We start from the raw sequence: 19,135 nt of genomic DNA on the forward strand, positions 1-19,135 counted from the left end.
CGCTATGAACATGGAGAAAGAATCTGAGTTAATACTTCCATTGGGAAAAATCTGCTCAGTTGCTTTAGTCAGTTTCACTCTTCAAGGGCAGGTACCTCCTATAAGGGACTTGTATGTGACAAATTAGCTTGGGACAGGAAGATTCTGGGGGGATGGGGATTGGTCATTCTACCTACCACCTACTATGAGTTTGCTCTGAAAGAAGCTGCTATGAGTCTTATCAAAAATGCCTACTCTCTTTTCTTCCTTCTCCCTTGAAAAGAGGGAAACTTCTACCCAAAGAAGAACACTGAACTAAGAGACAAAAGTCCTTCATTCTAAGGGGCTCTATGTTTAACTTCTCTGGGCTATGAGTCCCTCGATTTGCAAAAAGGGGAGGACACTATATCCCTCTCCCCAGATCAAGTGAGAGAATGAATATGAAAGTACCCAGGAAAGTGTAAGACACCATGTAACTGAGAGGAGGGCTGATATACCACCAGTACACACTGATATAATTACACCGGGTATTGATAGCCCATGTGTGTTCTCACCGCTTACTGACCAGGCCATATTAGTTGTTAAATATTTTGATTATCACTTCTGAGTATGACATAATACTTTTAAACACAGTGTTAGCATGAAAAAAAGAACTGGGATCAGGACAAAGGTCTGGTCTTTATAACAGCTATTAATTCATTTACTTCTGTAGTACTAAACTCTAAGACAAAATAAACATGTCGTGCCTACCAGGCATACCATATATCATGCCCGATAGAGAAATGGCTGAGTGCATCTCTACTGCATAGTGAAATAAATTCAAATGTTTAAAAAATGTATTACAAAGAGAAAATTTTAAGCACTCGTATATCCAAATGTATGCCCTCTTTCAAAACAGTTACCTTTAAGAAATAATATACATATTATAGTTATAATAATCATTTTCAAACTATTTTCAAATTCCTCTTTTGTTAGATTTCAAACTACATAAAAAAGTCTTATTCCTTTATACTCACCTTCCTAGTATTTATATACATTTAAATTGTTCATATCGATACAATAGAAATAGTTGAAATATAATTCAGGTTAGGACATATAACTTAGAGATTCCAGAAGTCATTATGCAATGTAACATGTTCTGAAGGCAATTGGAAACAAACAAGCAAACAGTGACATAGTGTTCTGGGCCAGAGATAAGAAGACTTATTCTCTAGTCCAGCTCCACTATTACCCATGTGTCCGTAGGTAAGTTATTTAATCTTTATGAGCTGTTAGTTTTCTGATCTGTAAAATGAGGATGATAACTTCCATACTTACCACACAGGGCTACTTGGGAACTCAAATGAGACTGTGTGGATAAAATTGCAAGAAAACCAACCATAAAGTACCACACAAATTAAGAGATTCATTGGTTTATGACCTCCATGTTATTTCTAAGATCCCATTACTTTATATTTTCTTATACATTAATTCATGTAACTTTATTTACATGGGGCTTAGATAGCATGAGCCAATTGCAAAAATGTTGGCTATTGCTCATCAAAACTTAAAGAAAAAGGGAAGGATTCTGTAACTCTGATACTCTTCCTTCCCCTAGCCTTCAGCTGTCTGGGATGAGTAAACTGGAGGAGTCTGAGGAGTGTTGGAGGCTATAGGCTCTGTGGGAAGTCCACACCTGAAGAAGGCTAGAGGAGGAGCAGCACAGAGCCCTGGGGTGAGAACATGGAAGAACTAGGCCTGAGGGGATCCGTGAATCCCTTGATAAAGGGAAGACACTGCCTCAGAGCAAGTTTGTGGTCTGGGTTGGGGGAGAGGGAGCTAGATCTTACTAGAAAAAAGCATAGGGGAACTTCTTCCATATCTCTGAAACTAAAAGAACACTAACACTTGCATTTAGGGACACCTAGGAATATAGAGACTTCCTCTCATAGTCTTCATGCAGAAGTAGAAACCGTTGCACCTCCAACTATTGAGAGGCTTAACCTAGCCTAAGCAGAAAACTAGAAAATGGAAATAACCTAATACTTAAGGAGATCTAGTAACCAGAAAGAGGCTGGCCAAACATATCAGTTAAAGTCCTGTCCCCTAATAAGATAGGACTGCTGGAGGAGACAGAAGACCTCATTTTAAAAATAACAAGAGGACCATAAAATAAAGAACAAAACATTAATAATTCTTGACATTTAAAAATGTGCTATTCGAATTTAAAATATTAATAAATTACAGCTAAGTAAAAAAAAAAAAAAAAGAATGGTTGGAAAATACATTATTGACCTGAAAGAGCAAGCAGATGAAAAATCTCTCATACAGAGCAAAAAGCAAAATGATGGAAATCATGAGGAATGAGTAAGAGATTAGAATTCAGAGCCAAGAGAACTAATATGCCAATAATAAGCATTCAGAATCAGGAAAAAGGAACAGATGGAGAAGAGGCAATAATTATATAAACAAGAGAGGGGATTTTCTATGGTTAAAAAGAGACTTCAGCCTGAAGTTTGAAAGGGCTCACGACTCCTATGCACAACTGATGGGGGGAAAAAAATATTCCTATTACCTAGTAAAAGTCTTAGAAGCTACCAGACAGAAAGAACAAATTACAGGAAAAAAGATATCGCCCTGGTATCAGATTCCTCATCTGCAGTAATAAGAGGTAGAAGATGGTGGAATGAAATCTACAAATTAAAGCATGTACTGATGGGAAAAAAATCTACAAATTAAAGCGAGAAAAGAGTGCTCATTTCGGCAGCACATATACTGGGAAAAAAAAGAAGAAAAAAAAGAAAAGGACTATGAACTAAGAATTCTATACTGACCGAGACGTCACTAAGTTCTCAGGGTGATAAAAAGTATTTACGTGTAAAGTATCAAATACCACCACCAACATAAATGTTCTTCAGGGTGTAGTGATCTAATGCCACAAAAAAATGAACATGTATTGATTGCTTTTTATGTACTAGAGACAATTTTAGGTGCTAGAAATACTGAAGTGAACAATACAAAGTCCTCGCATTCAAGTAGCTTGCATTCAGAGAATATAGCACCCACATGCCCCATAGAGGAAAACACTCAAGGAAATATTCTAAGCAAATAAAAGCAGTAACAATAAAAAGACCTCAAGCAGGGAAAGACCAAGAGGAAAGAATACGAATGTGAACAATGAACTTTGCAACTTATAATTAAATATAAATCAATAGTGATAATGTGGGACTTGCATTTAAGTACTAAACAAGAATTCTAGAAATAGAAAAGACATACTATTAAGGAAAACCTAATAACCATCAAGAACTAAAAATATGGCATGAGCAATAGCTAGGATTTGCAGGAGAGGTGAAAGGAGAAAAGTAAAATTCTCTACAAATCTCATCTGAATGTGGGACATAACATGAGAAAGTGTAAAAATAAATACATTTATCTTACTGGAGAAGAGATAGGGTAATGGTGGAGGAATAAAGTTATAGCTATTTGAGAAATACACACATTATGTATTTAAAATGTCAGGAATGAGTAGATAACCATTAGTGAATGAAAAAGTACAGCAAAAATGCCAATGAAAACAATAAAAAAGAAAACTTCACTAAAACAGCACAAAGAAAAAGAAAAGAATGGAACAAAGTGAAATAAATATTAGACAAAATGGAACAGAAAAAAAATTTTCAAAAAGTCTGTTATTATAATAAATGTGAACACATTAAATCCTCCCTTTAAAATACCAAGATTATCAGATTGCGCTGAAACACAAACTCAGGTATACATATAGTTTGTAAGAAATACATGAAAAAATAGATAAAGGGAAGTTAAAAACAAGGTAAATGCAACAAAGAGAAAGCAAAAATTTGAATATTAATATTAGACAAAGCAGAATTTAAGATTAAAAGTGCTAAATGAGATCACAAACTAATATTACATCATAATAAAAAGCACTTTATGAAGAAGATACAATTCATGAACTTGTATTCAATAAACAAAAGAACAAGTTTTTGCTTCATATATTTATATACTATAAATGCAAGAAAAAACGTTTAAAAGTACAAGCATAGTGAAATATTCAGATTGAATTATTGGTTTAAAATAATGTACACAAATTCTTTGACACTCCCTTTAAAAGATGAAGCTTAATTTGCTACCCCTTGAATATGGGATGTACTTAGTGATTTGCTTCTAACGAATAAGGAAAAAAGCAGAAGCGATAGTGTGCAACTTCGGAGACTAAGTCATAAAAGACACTATCACTTTCTGCCTGCTCTTTCTCTTGGATCAGCACTCTGGGGAAAGCCAGCTGCTATGTCATGAGAATACTCAGGCACCCTGTGGAGAGGCCCATGTGGCTGTTCTGCCAATAGCCAGCAAAGAACTGAAATGTTGTGCCTACAGCCATGTGAGTTAGCAACCTTGAAAATGGGTCCTCCAGCCCCAGTCAACCTTTCAAATGACTGCAGCCCTGGCCAGGAGTTTGACTGCCCCTCATGAGAGACCTTATGCCAGAACTACCTAGCTAAGCTGCACTCAAATTTCTGATTCTCAGAAACTGTGAGATACTAAATGTTTGTAGTTTTAAGCCACTAAGTATTGAGGTAATTTGGTGTACAGCAATATATAATACATATAATTAGACAGATATAATAGAAAATAAATATATGAAAAAAATTTAACATATAACCAATGAGCTTAATTTAATAGATATATGAAGAACTTTGCATCCTACAGATAGAAAATATAATTAATTTTTCACTTGTCCATGGACTCTTTATGAGAATCAATCATGTACTTCATAAAAAGAAATCCTTAACAAATTCAAATAAGAAATATTTCATAGGACACATTATTGTATCATAATCCAATAAAATTTGAAAAAAATAAAAATATGAATTGAGAAATTCTAGCTCCTTGAATTAAGATCTTTGGAAATTAAAAATTATAGTCAATAAGCATTGGATCAAAGAGGAAATTAAAAGCAATATTACAAGTTCAATAGAAGGCTCAGTTAAAACTAAAATTAGAGATGTGTAATTTAAATACCTTCATTATTAAAGAAGATGTGCATGAAAGACAGTATTCAGTTTAAGAAATTAAAAAAGGACAATAAATCGAATAAAGGTAAAAGCTGAAATTAATGAAACAGAAAGCAAAATAAAAAGATATATAAATCTAGAGGGTGATTCTTTGAAAGAACCAATAAAAGTGATAAAATTGATAAAAGCATCATGAGCCTGACTGAGGATAAGTGAAAAAAGAGAATGAAAAAAATATGTAAGATTAAAGATCAGAAAAAAGACAAAGATATAGAGAATTATATATATATACATGTATGTGTAGATTCCATAATATCAATATCTATGACAATGTACTTCAACACTCTAGAAGAATGAAGAGTTTCCTTGAACATTAGAAACTACCAAAACTGATTGAAAAGAAACAGAAAATTTGAATAATACATTTGGCTCTATGTGGCTTTATAGCAGAGCTCTATCTCAGTTTTCAAAAGTAAATAGTTTTAATGTTATTTAAACTAATGATTCCATCCTCAGTTGCACATTAAATTCACTTGGGGAGCTTTAAAAAGTACCCAGGTGATCATCAGAATCTCTGGGAATGGGACTCAGGTATCAGTATTTGTTTTCTCCCAATATCTTGGGTGATTACAATGTATAGCTGAGTTTGAGAACCAGAGATTTAAACTCCTGACTACAGAAAAAGATGGACATCTCTCAAGTTCATTTTATGAAAACAGCACAAAATTAACATCAGAATTTGAGAAAAGCATTCAAGAGTCTAAAATTATATTTATTATATTTGGATGGTAAACGCGTTTTCAACTGTGACAACAAATTTTCCTGTATGAGAACTTCTCATCTCCAGTTAAACCAAACTTTATTTGTAGCTATTTTACCACTACTATGAGCAAAGAATAATAAATTTATTTAGTCAAACCTAATTTTAAGCCAAAAATAATAATGGGCAGGTAGGCCATCCACCTTATACAGCATGCTTGACACCCAATAAGTTTTAACCTTTTCAAAAAGTCACGCACGCTATCAAAAGATTAAGATTTGTGATAATGAAGCTCATTCAAAAGAATATGTCACAGTCTCTGGAAGTGATTCTGAAAAGAGTCCTAAATATATACTGAATGTCTGTATATGTTGAGCCTCTTAATTCAACCACTTCAAAGAAGGTGTGACTCATTTGGATGTATAAGATTTGTCCTGTTGGTTCAGAATTAGTCATATTACTTTATATAGTTTGAGTCAAATACATTTTAGTCTTAGAATAATAAGGGAACTAGAAAACAGATCAGAAGATGAGAAGCTAAGTCTAGTGGGACATAAGTCTCTAGGATATTTATGCTTCTGGTTACTAAGATTTCTCTGGGTTTTCTTCAAAGAAGCAAAACTTGCTGATATACCCCATCCTTCACTCAGTTCCAGGAAACCTAACTCTCTGGCTTATTCTGCAGCTGATACACAACAAATCATCTATGACATGGAAATGAAGTTGACAAGTACAGAAAACCCAGGGTAACTACAATTCTGAACAGGATTCAGATGACCTGCAGGGGAAAAAACAGCAGACTGCAATGAATTAACTCGAATAGAGAAAAAAATTAGACATTTCTCTATAGTCTCACCTATTTCCTACTGAAGCATTTTACAACAGACATCTAGAAGATATCCCAATTTTTTTGGACATTTTCTCAAGGCACATCAAACAATAACCTCTGGATCTCAACTTCATGTTATTTTAATTTTTATTTCTTTTGAGAATCCTATTTTAGAAGTCTGTTCTTCTGATTGCAAGATACTGCCTTAATCTTGAGAGGAAAAGAATTGACTACTGTGGCTATGTGAAGCATATCAGTGACAGAGAAAAAAGAAAATATTTAATTACCTTCTCAACTGGAAAAACACAGGCATGAGGGGCGGAGGATGGTAGGAAGAGAGAAAAGGAAAACAAGATGGCATGGCTTCCGATGGACAGCATCGGTATGACACCGACAGGGTTAAAAGTTAATTAGCTTCTCTCTGTCCATGTGCATATCTTTTTCAGCTTCAGAAAGTCTCCATTCACAGCATGAATTTAACAAAATAATTTGCCAATACTTGATCCGAAAATTTCAAGCTTTGTATTCAACGAGGAAAAATGTCTTATAATTTTAACAAGGCTAAGGCTCTAAATGAAGTATTTCAAATCAGTCACTCTAAGTAAGTAAAAGTGGCTGATTAAAATTAACCTTTTCAGGAAATAAAATCTAAAAATACGACCTAACTAATGCTATGTAAATTGCTTCATTTGATGATATCTGAAGCCATATAAAGTTGAGACGCCCTTTTAGCACAGGTCTGTCATGGTTAGCAGGGTCATTCAGAGGAAAGAATTCTTCTCAAACACAGATAAGATGGTGATCTGAAAATGTCTAGCTTAAGTATTAAGGTGCTAAATGATACAATTTTTAAGGACAAGTAAATAATAAAGAATCCAAAATCTCAAAACAATCAAAAACAATCATTAGTACAAATCCCACTATTTTTTACAGTGTATCACAAAAAGTATGTAAGAATAAAATCTTTTCTGATCCTCTAAAACTTTCCTTCATGATTTAGGCTCTTACTAAATTACTAAAATTCTTTAAAGAGATTGTCTTAAGTGTCACCTCCTCCAGGAAGTCTCCCATGAGGTTAGGTGTCCCTCCAATGTGCTCCCTTGGAGCCTCATGCTTATCTCAATCATAATACATCCCATCTTGAACTGTCTTGTTTTTTATTAGTTGACCTTCCCCACTAATCTGTGATGCCTTTGGAGCCCAAAACTGCATCCTAGTCATACTTTTTGGCCACTCCTTAGCAGAGTACTTCATGCATAACAGGTGTTTAATAAATATATGTGAAATGAATGAACTTCATATTCATCTTTGTGTCTTCCCATAGTTTTTATATAGTACCCCGAACACTGTACGGACCAGATAAAAGTTTATTGAATGAATAAATTAGTGCACAGATTCACTTGTGCATTTGATCAGTTATAACAATAGAAGTCTTGAACCAAACCTACCACTTGGAGGAAAAAAGAATAATATGGAGAGGCACCTCTGAGATCTTACATTATAACTCTTCCTCTCAGGCTATGCCCTTAATTGGCTTAGGGCCAGCCCCAGCTCTACAGCCTGCTCATCCTGTACCATATAAAATAACAGACAAGGAAGAAATTGTCTAGGAAAATACCAGTTGAAAGATGAATTACAATTTTGCTTGATTCAAAGCATAAGGTTTTCGTAGTTTCTCTTTTGAGTTCACAGAGAAGAATCAGTCAGAGTATAATATAAGCTTTGGTCACGTATAGCTCCAAAAATTTCCAATAGGATGTAGTTTTCCAAACTATTCCTTGTGATGTGATTCAAGTTCAATCAGAACTTGAATAAAATAAAAATAATTTTAATAAATTAAATGGTAATAAATAAAGGTAAGTTGAAAATTTTAATAAATTAAATAATTAATAAATAGTAAATTAAATAAGGATAAGTTAAAGCATGGTCACTAGCTGCTTCTAAACAGAAGACAGAGAGCCCATGGCTTACACTGAGGTGGCTCAATCCCGTGTGCTCCTCTGAATGAAGTGGAGGAGAGCGCCACACGCAGGGCATCATAGGTAACAGATTCAGCACCTTGTCGATGCATTGAATATGGCAGTGAGAACCTGCCACCATCGCAGAACTCTTCCATTTCCTAGCAATCGAGTGATTGCTTGGATCATATCAGCACCTGTTGTAATCCCTGCGCAGGCAATCTTTGTATCTGATACCACGAAGAGACATCCGCCACTCACCACCTCTCTCTTCATTTCTAAGGCGTTCTTCCTTTCCTCCTCATCTACTTTCCTGACCCATCACTCTTCTCTCAACTCATCTTTCTTTTTTATTCATATTCTCTCATCTTCGTATACCTAAGGCCCAATAATGATATTCACTCATACTGTAAGCATTGCCGAAATGAATTTTCCAGATCACTGAAGCTTACTCCTTTAAGAGCTAAACTATGTTTTAAAATTACTTTAACCATTTTGGCTGGGAGTTGTGAAAATGTGTCATTTGTTCTCTTTACTTCTTAACAGAGATGTGTACACTGTAGAATTTGAAACGCTCTTGACCACACAGGCACGTCAATCTAAGCATGCCCTCAGGCCCTTGTGACAAGTACAGAACGCTGTTTCTGACACACATCGCCCTAGGTCACTGAAAATTACCACTTCCCTTCTTATGTCATTTTTAGGGCTCTAGATGTCCTCTTGCTGTCCGGAATTGCTTTTATTTTTCACCGCTGTCACTGTATCTTGCTTCTGCCTTTCCCCTCCCACTCTCTAATCTGCTGATTGGGTGGGGTAGGGGAGGGTAGTCAGACTGGCAAATTTGTAGGAGACATGTGTCAGATAAAGTTTTCCTGATATACATTCACTAGTCTTTGAGTAAAGGCCTAGGAACTGTCCCATGGGTAAAGTTCATTGGATTCGTGACAACGATTTCAAGAGCTCAGAAACCCTTGTTATTTAATTCTAGGTTTCAGTAGGTGTGTTAAATGAAGATGGTAGACAGGAGTTTGACCTCTGAATAGGTGAGGTATCACTGTCATTTGTACTCATGTAAAATCATGGCTTCCAGAAGGGTTTGTATTCATGGTTTTAGGCTGCACTATATGCTGCACTCTACGATCTAACATTGATCTATCATCAATCTTCATTTAAACTTCACATAAAAAAATGAGACACAAAAAGGCAAAACATTGAGTTTTGCAAATTAGAGATCATCAAACAGCATAGCTTCCCGAGATATCTCTGTACCCTGCCCTTTTCTTTTCCAGCCTCTAGCTTAGGACGCTCATTGCCCATAAGCTAAGTGACTCGCCATCATCGCAAACACACGGGGTCATTCTCCCTTCCCAGACACCATTAGCTACATCACCTTTTCAGTTTCTCAAAGGGGGACCTTGCTGTTGTCAAGGGCTCTTCCCTGTTTCTCCTTTTAAACCAGGCAATTTCAAGATTCTGGCGCATATGATTTATTCCACGTCCAAGACACATTTTACTTGCTTCTCACTCAAGCCTGCTAAAATTCAATTCATGGCTCCAGAAAGCTTCTGCTTTCCAAATAACCCTCTCACCTCCATCTACCCAAATCCACCCCAAATAATAGTACCTACTCTTTCATCATTGGGCTCTCAATCTCCACTTCCTGCACACTATCATTAGTTAACTCTCAAAATATTTCTTGCTTTCATGTAAATGCTATATTTTACCTTTAGTTCTTTTTATAGCACTCCTTACCACCCACCTCCTCCTGTTCAATCTTTACATTAGCACCTTCCAGTTTTTATGTTCCATATAGTTTTACCAATGGAATTAAAGAAACATGTTGGGATTCTCTCTTTCCTCACCTGTCTACTCCAGAATCTTTTCCCTGGTCACACCTTAATATCTTCAACTACCTCTCCAGAAATTTTTAAAAATACCTCAAAAGTCACTTTTCCCATTTAATTTACTCAACTATTTCCCCTTTTATGTATTTCCCAAAACCTCTAGAGAAATGATTACCAGATTTTCTATTGTGGTTATTCCCCACATACATCTGACCCTCCTGCTTCCTCAGACTGTAATTGCCAACACTAGCAGGACTGGACTTCTGAACACTTACATGGCACTATGCAGCATTACACAAATCCCATTCCCCAAACTGCAACTCCTTGGCATCCTCCCACTAGTCCATTCTTTCACCTCTCCCAAGTTTTCCAGTTTGGCCAGTAGAATCCTCATTCCATGACAAACAAACTCTTTTTCTGCCTTCAACTCATTCAGAAGGACTTCTCTCTGGAAATCTGGGCCTCCCTGAGAGATGCTGCTGGACCTCTGACTCCCGCATCCCTCTGGAAGGAAAGAATCCATTCCTCCACAGTACGGACACCTCAGGGGCAGGAGTGGGGGAGTGTCCACTTGCTCCTCAGAGCCACTAAAACGCCAACATTTTGCCAGCCTCAGGTAAAATCCTCTCCTCCTTCCAGGCCCATGACCTCTGACTACACTTGCTCTCCATCTCTCAGTCCTGTGGCCAATTCATTTAACATACCTGCTTTCCATGTGCTTGACCTCTTCATGTCCATTCTTCTCTTTCACTCACTTCAGCCACCCACATTCTGGACCCCACCTTGGACCCACTCATCCTCCAGGACTACTCCCCTTGCTACTTCCCACCCACCCTGCTCCCTAAGGCCCTCGTCCCAGCCAGCCTGCTCCCTGACCTCAGAGAGCATGGCAATCTGTCAAACCTCCCATTTGACTGGCCCATCCTGGCCTTTCTTCCTTCCCTTCCCAGCTTGGCTTCTGGGTCTGATCTCTAGAACTGCTTCCTATTTCCTACTTTCTGGCTATCATGCTCTACATCAGCGGTCCCCAACATTTATGGCACCAGGGACCGGTGCTCCTATGGGAACCTAATGCCTGATGATCTGGGGTGGAGCTGAGGCGGTGATGCCAGCACTGGGGAGCAGCTGCAAACACAGATGAAGCTTCGCTCGCTTGCCGGCCACTCACCTCCTGCTGTGCGGCCCGGTTCCTGACAGGCCACGGACTGGTACCGTTCCAGGTCCATGGCCCAGGATTTTGGGACCCCTGCTCTAGATCTCTATTTAGATCACCTATAGTCTTAATTGAATCTCCTCCTAAGTGCCAGCTCCACTCACTCTTGGTTTGGCTTGCTTCACTCCCTTCCAAGCTTCCCTTCTGAATGAATTATACGGAAATCTTGCATTTCTATTACAATTTAGTATTTTAAAAAATGTTTTTGGATATTTATTATTTTATTCACAAGACAACTTCTTATGGGATGGAAGCTCAAGAATATTGCAGCCAAAAAAAATAAGGTTTATGGAGTTATGTGGCTTCCTCAAACTCTCACAGTCTCCAAAGAGTAGAATTGATTGGCCATCTTAATATCAGACATATTTTCTTTCAGCCCATCTGAGACACCTATGCTGTGCTCAATTATTCAACATGCTAGTTGTGGGGATGACACATTAATCAAGAAGATAAAGGGGACCATTGTGAAGGCAGGATTCCCCTCAGGACCAATTTTCTACATGCAGTCATCCCAGAAGCAAACACTCAGTTGACGTCTGCTGGTTCAGAGAGAGAAATGACTCCAATCAAAGAGAAACTCCATGCAGGCCAAGCTGCTCTGTGCCCTCTGTGTGCGGGCCCCCACAACCAAAACCTAACAAGCGAAGAAGAGTCACAGCACTGGAAGAGCAACTAAGCCCAGAGACAGTGAATCGGGGAGAGAAGAGGGCAATTTGGAACTTACTATGGGGAACTCCTTTCGTGCCTAATTAGTGTGCACTGGAAGAGAAGACTGGTATGTGACATGCTCACTTTTGAACAAAATAAAAATAAAATAAAACATCCTGTGCCATCTAGACATTTACTATGTAATAAAGACCTTAAATACAATCAGCTACAAATCCTAATGGATATATAGATAACAATGATATTGAACAAAGACATAAATTAAATTCTTAAAATTCTTTTATGAAATATGTGTAAAAAAACCAAAAAAAAGTATCCCTCTACAAATCTTTCAGCTTCTTGGATAAAAACTGTTACATTACATCTGTATTTGTATATATCCCTAATAAAACTAATATTGTTATCTGCCCTAGGACTGCTCTCCCTCAACAAATATGCAAATATATAGCAAAGTAATCATTTACCTTATAGAAGATCAAAAAGAGATCATCCAGTTTCCCATGCAAATCACCTGGAATGCAAATGAAAATTCACTACTCAGTAGGAAACAAGAAAATACCCATTTCGTTGCAGAGTTTTAAAACTGAAATACTGCTGATATACTTCAAGCATTCTCAGGGCATTGGGTTTTCAACCTGTGATGATATTAATTCAACAATTTGTTTCCATAGCGCTTTATAGGAACTTTGTCCGCTTTCCTATAGGGGACAGCATCTGATACTGAAATTATCTATCCACTCCTGCCATTTATGCAGTGCTTAGCTTCCTGCACTAAGAGTTTACATGAATTATACCATTCAATCTTCACAGGCACTCTATGAGGCGGGTATTATTTTAATCATTTTCATTTTACAAATGAGCCTCAGAGTAGTTAAATAACTTATCTATATACAGTTACCCAGCCGCCAAGTAGCAGAGCTTGGAATTCAAACCCAACTTTATCTCTCTTCAAAACTGAAGCTCTTAGCTATTATTCTGTACTGCCTACACTGTAATCTCTAGGAGAACAGCAATAATATCTATCTTGGTATTAAACCCCCAAGTGCCTCCCATAGTACCTGGTACATAGCAGGTGCTTGATAAATACATTTAATTTCTAAATGGATAGCTTTGTAAAGCCATGTTTTAAAGAATATGTTCCAGTAGTAGCATCTAAAACTTAAAAATTGTGAGTAGATAGTTTTGATGAGACATCCTTTTGATGAGACAGCTATAGAAAATAAAAATGGAAGCATGGCTTTATAAAACTCAGCCAACTAATGAAACAATATGTAAATATTCAAAAGGCCTATTTCAATAACTGTTTCTAGGTAAATATTTCGTCAGTTCTGATCATGAATTTTTATTCTTTGTACCCAACTTAATTATCAAATAGAATTTAATTTAGGAATACTTTTCCTCAATTTGTTTAAAATTCCAAAACCAAAATTAACCAAATCTATGCAACAGAAGATTCCAATTATAATGAGAATAAAATTAAAATCCTATATTGCCAACACTTATTTATAAAATGACTACAATATTAAGAGCATATTAATACCAGTGTATACTTAAATCTCATTGCTTTCATATGGCCTCATTCCAAATCTAAGGAAATAAAAATGGAAGAGCTTTATACTGATCAGTTAAATATTTTTAATTTTTATATTCCTAATTTTCTTCTGGGTGACTTGTTTTTCAAAGATTTGGGTAGAGAGAACTGTTGCAGCTGGCATGCTAAAAAATGAATTAGTTTCAGGATATTAAGAGCTGAGACTATAAAAATATTTTTAACTTCTAGTTGGACAGCAAAAGATAAAACTTGTATCATGAAAAAAATAGCCACAGAAAGATGTTTCTACTGCAAACAAAAACATGAATGCAGAATTGATTATCATTTATAACATAATTGTAGATTAAAATACCTCCTATATTTCAGTCATGTTGAGACCCATGTAGCATGTTTAGATGTGTACATAAAAATGCATCTGGAAATTAAAATAATGGTAAAGTTTTATCAAAATTTCTCTCTCTTTCCTAATATTGTCTTAAACAGATGTTTTTGAAAATATGGCCCCAATTTTAAATTTTATATGATAACCAAATTTTTCTAAGTTCAATGGGTCTATTAAAAACAGAAAATAATAATTGCCATGCTAAGAGAATGTGCTAGCTTTGGCTTTTCCCTCTACCAATGGTGCTATGTGGAAAAAGCCCGGAGATAAATGCCCAAGATGTGGGGATCTTTAAATGAATGGAACTGTCCAATCGATCCATTCCTTAGTCTTTGTATCATCATAGAAAATGAAACATCAGTCAAAGCAGTGCACGATGGGGTGGGGGTGGGCAGTTACTACAAAGAAAGGCATGGAAGGAGATACACTTTTCTTTTGGGCCTCAATTTCATCCATAAGAGCAAATAATAGACAGATGGTCTAAGAACCCTTTGGTTCTTACACAGCGTGATTCTAGAATTCCATGCCCTCTATTTAATTTATGTCTTCTTCCAGATCCTTTTACCTAAATATAAGTCTGCAATGGCAACTGGAGGTATATTGGAAACATGTGAGAGCAGATCCCACTCTCTGTTTGGCCTATTATATATACTCTGATAGCAAATCTAGCCCTGGCTCCATAGGCTTCATGGGTACGCATGGCTTACTAAGCCTCATGACCTTAAATCCTTCATGAAAAGTAAGAGCTGGTGAGGCCTTGAATAAAAGGCCTCCGCTGGTGCTGAGATGCATCACCTGCTAGGCAGAGATGTTGTGTGATTAATTGGAATATAACCATTAAAGACTCTTCAAAAACCCCGAGTTGGGGCATGTCATGGAGCACGTACCACTCCATCAAGTTCCTGTCACCACTATCAGATGCTAGAAATGGAAATGGTTTAATTGGATTGTCAAATCCACTTCTACCTGCCAGAGTAAAAGAAACATAAGCTAAAAATTGATCTGGAAAATAACAATCACTGTTTTGTAACCTAAAGGCTTCATTAGAAGTTAAGAGAATTGCTGTTCCTCCCACGCACTCCATTCTCAGACAGGTGCGAGCATGCTGAGCACCAACTGTGTTGAATTTCAATGTGTACTGTTTCTTGAAGCAATATCCTGCCAGGCTGGCCTATAGGATAACAAAATCTCAATCTTGTTATTTAGAAGAACAAGGAACAGATTTCTGGGACATTCCCACTCTTCTAAAAGCTGCAGAGACCAGTTGGAAAAATCTAAAATGGCAGCCAAGGGCAGAGAAGAGTTTACTCTGCACCAGGCCTTGGGCTTTTCTCTTCCCAGCATAAGTGGCATGCGGAGGCACACCTAGAAAAAGCAACATGGAACAAAGATAATGAGAGATAGACAGAGGGCAAAGAATGCCTATTCTATCCATGGGTGGTTTTCTGTATTAAAATGCTGCCTGCCTTTATAAAAAGCTATGATTTTTTAATTTCTCACATAATTAATTCCTGCCAGCTGGTATGTGAAACAAAGACAAGATGGGGAACAGTAAAAAAAATAAAGATGGGGAACAGTACTATCATCATAGATAATTCTATATTAACACCTTTCCCTTAACACAGTCCAATTCACACAGTTTTCAAGTTAGGCAAATGACGTGGAACCAAAAGTCTCCAAAATATTAATTTGGCAACTCTGCTCTGAAACTTACCGCAGATTGTTATGTCTTTGGCGGGAGAAGATCTTACGTGAGTGAAATTTGGCAAGTGCTTGAGGTTTTTCTTGGTTTCAAATAGCACCTCTAAGACATAACGAGCATGCAGTATCTGTGAAGGCAAAGCAGAGGAAACATATAATGAACTAGGAAGAAAAGCATGACTGCATAGAAAGCTATAAAGGTGGAGCATATGAGCACATTCCAGGTAGCTGTATTTCAGGATCATCCCTAAATTATTCTCAAATAGATGATTCCAGTACAGTGTCTGGCAAATAATAAGCCTTCACTAGAAATCTGTAAATTGAATGAATGAATGAATGGTTCCTAGGATGTTTATACTCTCATGTTCTTAACTGACATCACCCATTCGCAAAACATTTCTGATTATTCTTGGTCCGTAGAGCCCAAGAGAAGTGATGAGGGAAAAAACAGGAGACTCCCGTGCCCTACAGATAAATCAATCGATCAATCAATCAATGAGGAGGGAAAGGGAAAAGAATGAGAAAGAGAAAGAGAAGCAGACAAAGGCTGTTGAAGAGGGGCTGCTTTGTCTTTGGGACGTCCTGCCACCTGGGATGGAAACTAGGCGGTGATCCTGGATTTGTTGAGATCTCAAAAGGCAGCAAGACGAGAAACTCCTGAGCCAGGCATCCCAGGTGTGGCTCAATTGTTGGTGCACAGACGCCAGAGTTTACAGAACAGCAAGCACATTTATATTGTACAAGTTTAAGTACAAAACACATCACAGACCCAAATAAAGTATTTGGATTATCTCCTATTATGACTATTCATTCCATTGATCTCCTTCAGTTACATTCTTGATACATCATTGTTTTGGACAAATTTACTCTGTTTTCTCCCCTGGGCTTTTTGTTTGTTTATTTGAAATCCAGTGTGTCGTTCTCTTGTTTTTTAAATTATAAAATATTCCAAATATATAAGCTAAAATGTAATATAGCCAATAAAAATTTAACAGAGGCTAACACCACCTTATGGATCAGGACTTTTAGTATGTGCACTACCCAATATAGCAGGCACTAGCGCGATGCGGCTATTGACTACTTGAAATGAGGCTACTTGAAATTGAGGTGTGTTCTAAGCACAAAATACACGCCATATTTCAAAGACTTAGTACAAAAAAAAGTAAAATGTTTCATTAACAACTTTTAATATGATTACATATTAAAATGACAATTTTATGATGGATTAAATAAAATATATTATTAAAATTAATTTCATCTGTTTCTTTTTACTTTCTTAATGTGACTACTAGAAAAATTTTAAATTATGTATGTGGCTCACATTATATTTCTATTAGACAGTACTGATTTAGATTACTGGAGGCTGAGAGAGTGGTCATATCTACATATTGTTCATATACTGCTTTGGGTATTGGATTCAGGGCAGATGGAACCCTTTGGAACAATTATGTCTCATGGTATCCTGAAATTTCCATTTCTATAGCTATTAAAATAATAAAATTATTTTCTATCCCAGATCCCCAAAATATATGATTTAAATTTGGAGAATTTTCATGATAATTTTTTAAAAGACAGGAATCAGGATTTGAAGCGATGTGAGAATTAAGAGGAAAGAGAAGGGCCCCTGGATGTTGACTAGTGGGGAGAGACTGAAAATGAAATAATTATAATCAGAAATAAAAGTGGGGACATCTCACCAGTCTTAAAGAAATAAAAATTATAAGAGAATATTATGAATAATTGTATGCCAATAAATTAGATATCTTAGATGAAATGGACAAATTCCTAGAAACAACACATTACCAAAACTGACTCAAGAAGAAACAGAAAATCCAAACATATCCAGAATAAGCAGAGATTGAATTGGAAATCAAAAACCTAACAAAGAAAAGTCTAAGACCAGACAGCCTCACTGATGAACTCCACTAAACATTTAAAGAATTAACACTAATCCTTCTCAAACTCTTCCAAAAACTAGAAGAGGAGGAAAAATTCCTAAATCATCCTATGAGGCTAGTATTACCTTGATACCAAAGCCAGATAAAGACACCACTAGAAAAGAAAATACAGACCAATATCCCTTATGAATAAAATGCAAATCCTCAATAAAATACCAGCAAATCAAATACAACAGAATTTTATTTATTTATTTTTGATGTACATTAAACATGATAAAATAATAATAGCTAATATGTTTTGAACATATTTTGTGTGACAGACACTATTACATTTCATGCATTGTCATAGCTAATCCTCATAACCTATAAGGTAGGTAGGTACAATATATATATATTTTTCTCTTTTTTTTAAATTTTTAAACAAGTTTATTGGGGTGACATTGGTTAATACAATTATATAATTTTCAGGTGTACATTATCATTTGACATCTGTATATTCTATTGTGTGATTACCACCCAGAGTCCAGTTTCCTTCAGCTACCATATATTTGATCCCCTTTACCCACCTCACTTCTCCCCAATCCCACTAGTAACCACTAGTCTATAGTCCTCTGATAACCACTAGTGTATAGTCCATGTCCGTGAGTCCCTGTTTGTCTTGCTCATTTGTTGCTTTTAGGTTTATATCCCACATATAAGTGATATCATATGATTTTCCACTTTTTCTGTCTGGCTTATTTCACTTAGCATGATTATCTCGAGGTCCATTCATGTTGTTGCAAATGGCAGTATTTCATCTCTCCTTATGGCTGAGTAATATTCCATTGTATATATGCACCACAGCTTCTTTAGCCAATCATCTATTGTAGGACACTTCAGTTGTTTCCATGTCCTGGCCACTGTGAATAATGCTGCTATGAACATCGGTGTGCAAATATCTTTTTGGATATGGATTTTCAAGTCTTTGGGGTAAATACCCAGAAGAGGGTTTGCTGGATCATTTGGTAGATCAATTCTTAGTTTTTTGAGGAACCTCCATTCTGTTTTCCATAGTGGCTGTACCAATTTGCAGTCCCACCAGCAGTGTATTTGAGGGTTCCTTTTAGTCTGCATCCTCTCCAACATTTGTTATTACTTGTCCTATTGATAGTAGCTATTCTAACAAGTGTGAGATGGTATCTTATCATGGTTTTGATTTGCATTTTTCTAATAGCTAGCGATGTTGAGCATCTTTTCACATATTTGTTGGCCATTTGTATGTCCTCTAGGAAGAAGTGTCTGTTCAGGTCCTCTGCCTAATTTTTGATTGGATCATTTGTTTTTTTTGTTTTTATTGAGTTGTAT

The 19,135-nt window shown here is 36.5% G+C and overlaps 1 protein-coding gene across 3 annotated transcripts in view; it reads right to left on the bottom strand.

Moving 5' to 3' along the window:
* Positions 1 to 19,135, bottom strand: part of PPEF1 (protein phosphatase with EF-hand domain 1) — a 107,855-nt gene that overhangs the window by 29,915 nt on the left and 58,805 nt on the right. For all 3 annotated transcript variants that reach the window (XM_039852261.1, XM_039852260.1, XM_039852262.1), the window contains 2 exons: positions 15,907 to 16,021; positions 12,723 to 12,769 (listed from right to left, as the gene is read on the bottom strand). In XM_039852261.1, the coding sequence (XP_039708195.1) occupies positions 12,723 to 12,769; positions 15,907 to 16,021 (162 nt within the window). The remainder of the gene's footprint in view (positions 1 to 12,722; positions 12,770 to 15,906; positions 16,022 to 19,135) is intronic.

Source organism: Pteropus medius, unplaced genomic scaffold (genome assembly GCF_902729225.1).
Source record: "Pteropus medius unplaced genomic scaffold, Ma_sr-lr_union100, whole genome shotgun sequence".
NCBI classification, from domain to species: Eukaryota; Metazoa; Chordata; class Mammalia; order Chiroptera; family Pteropodidae; genus Pteropus; species Pteropus medius.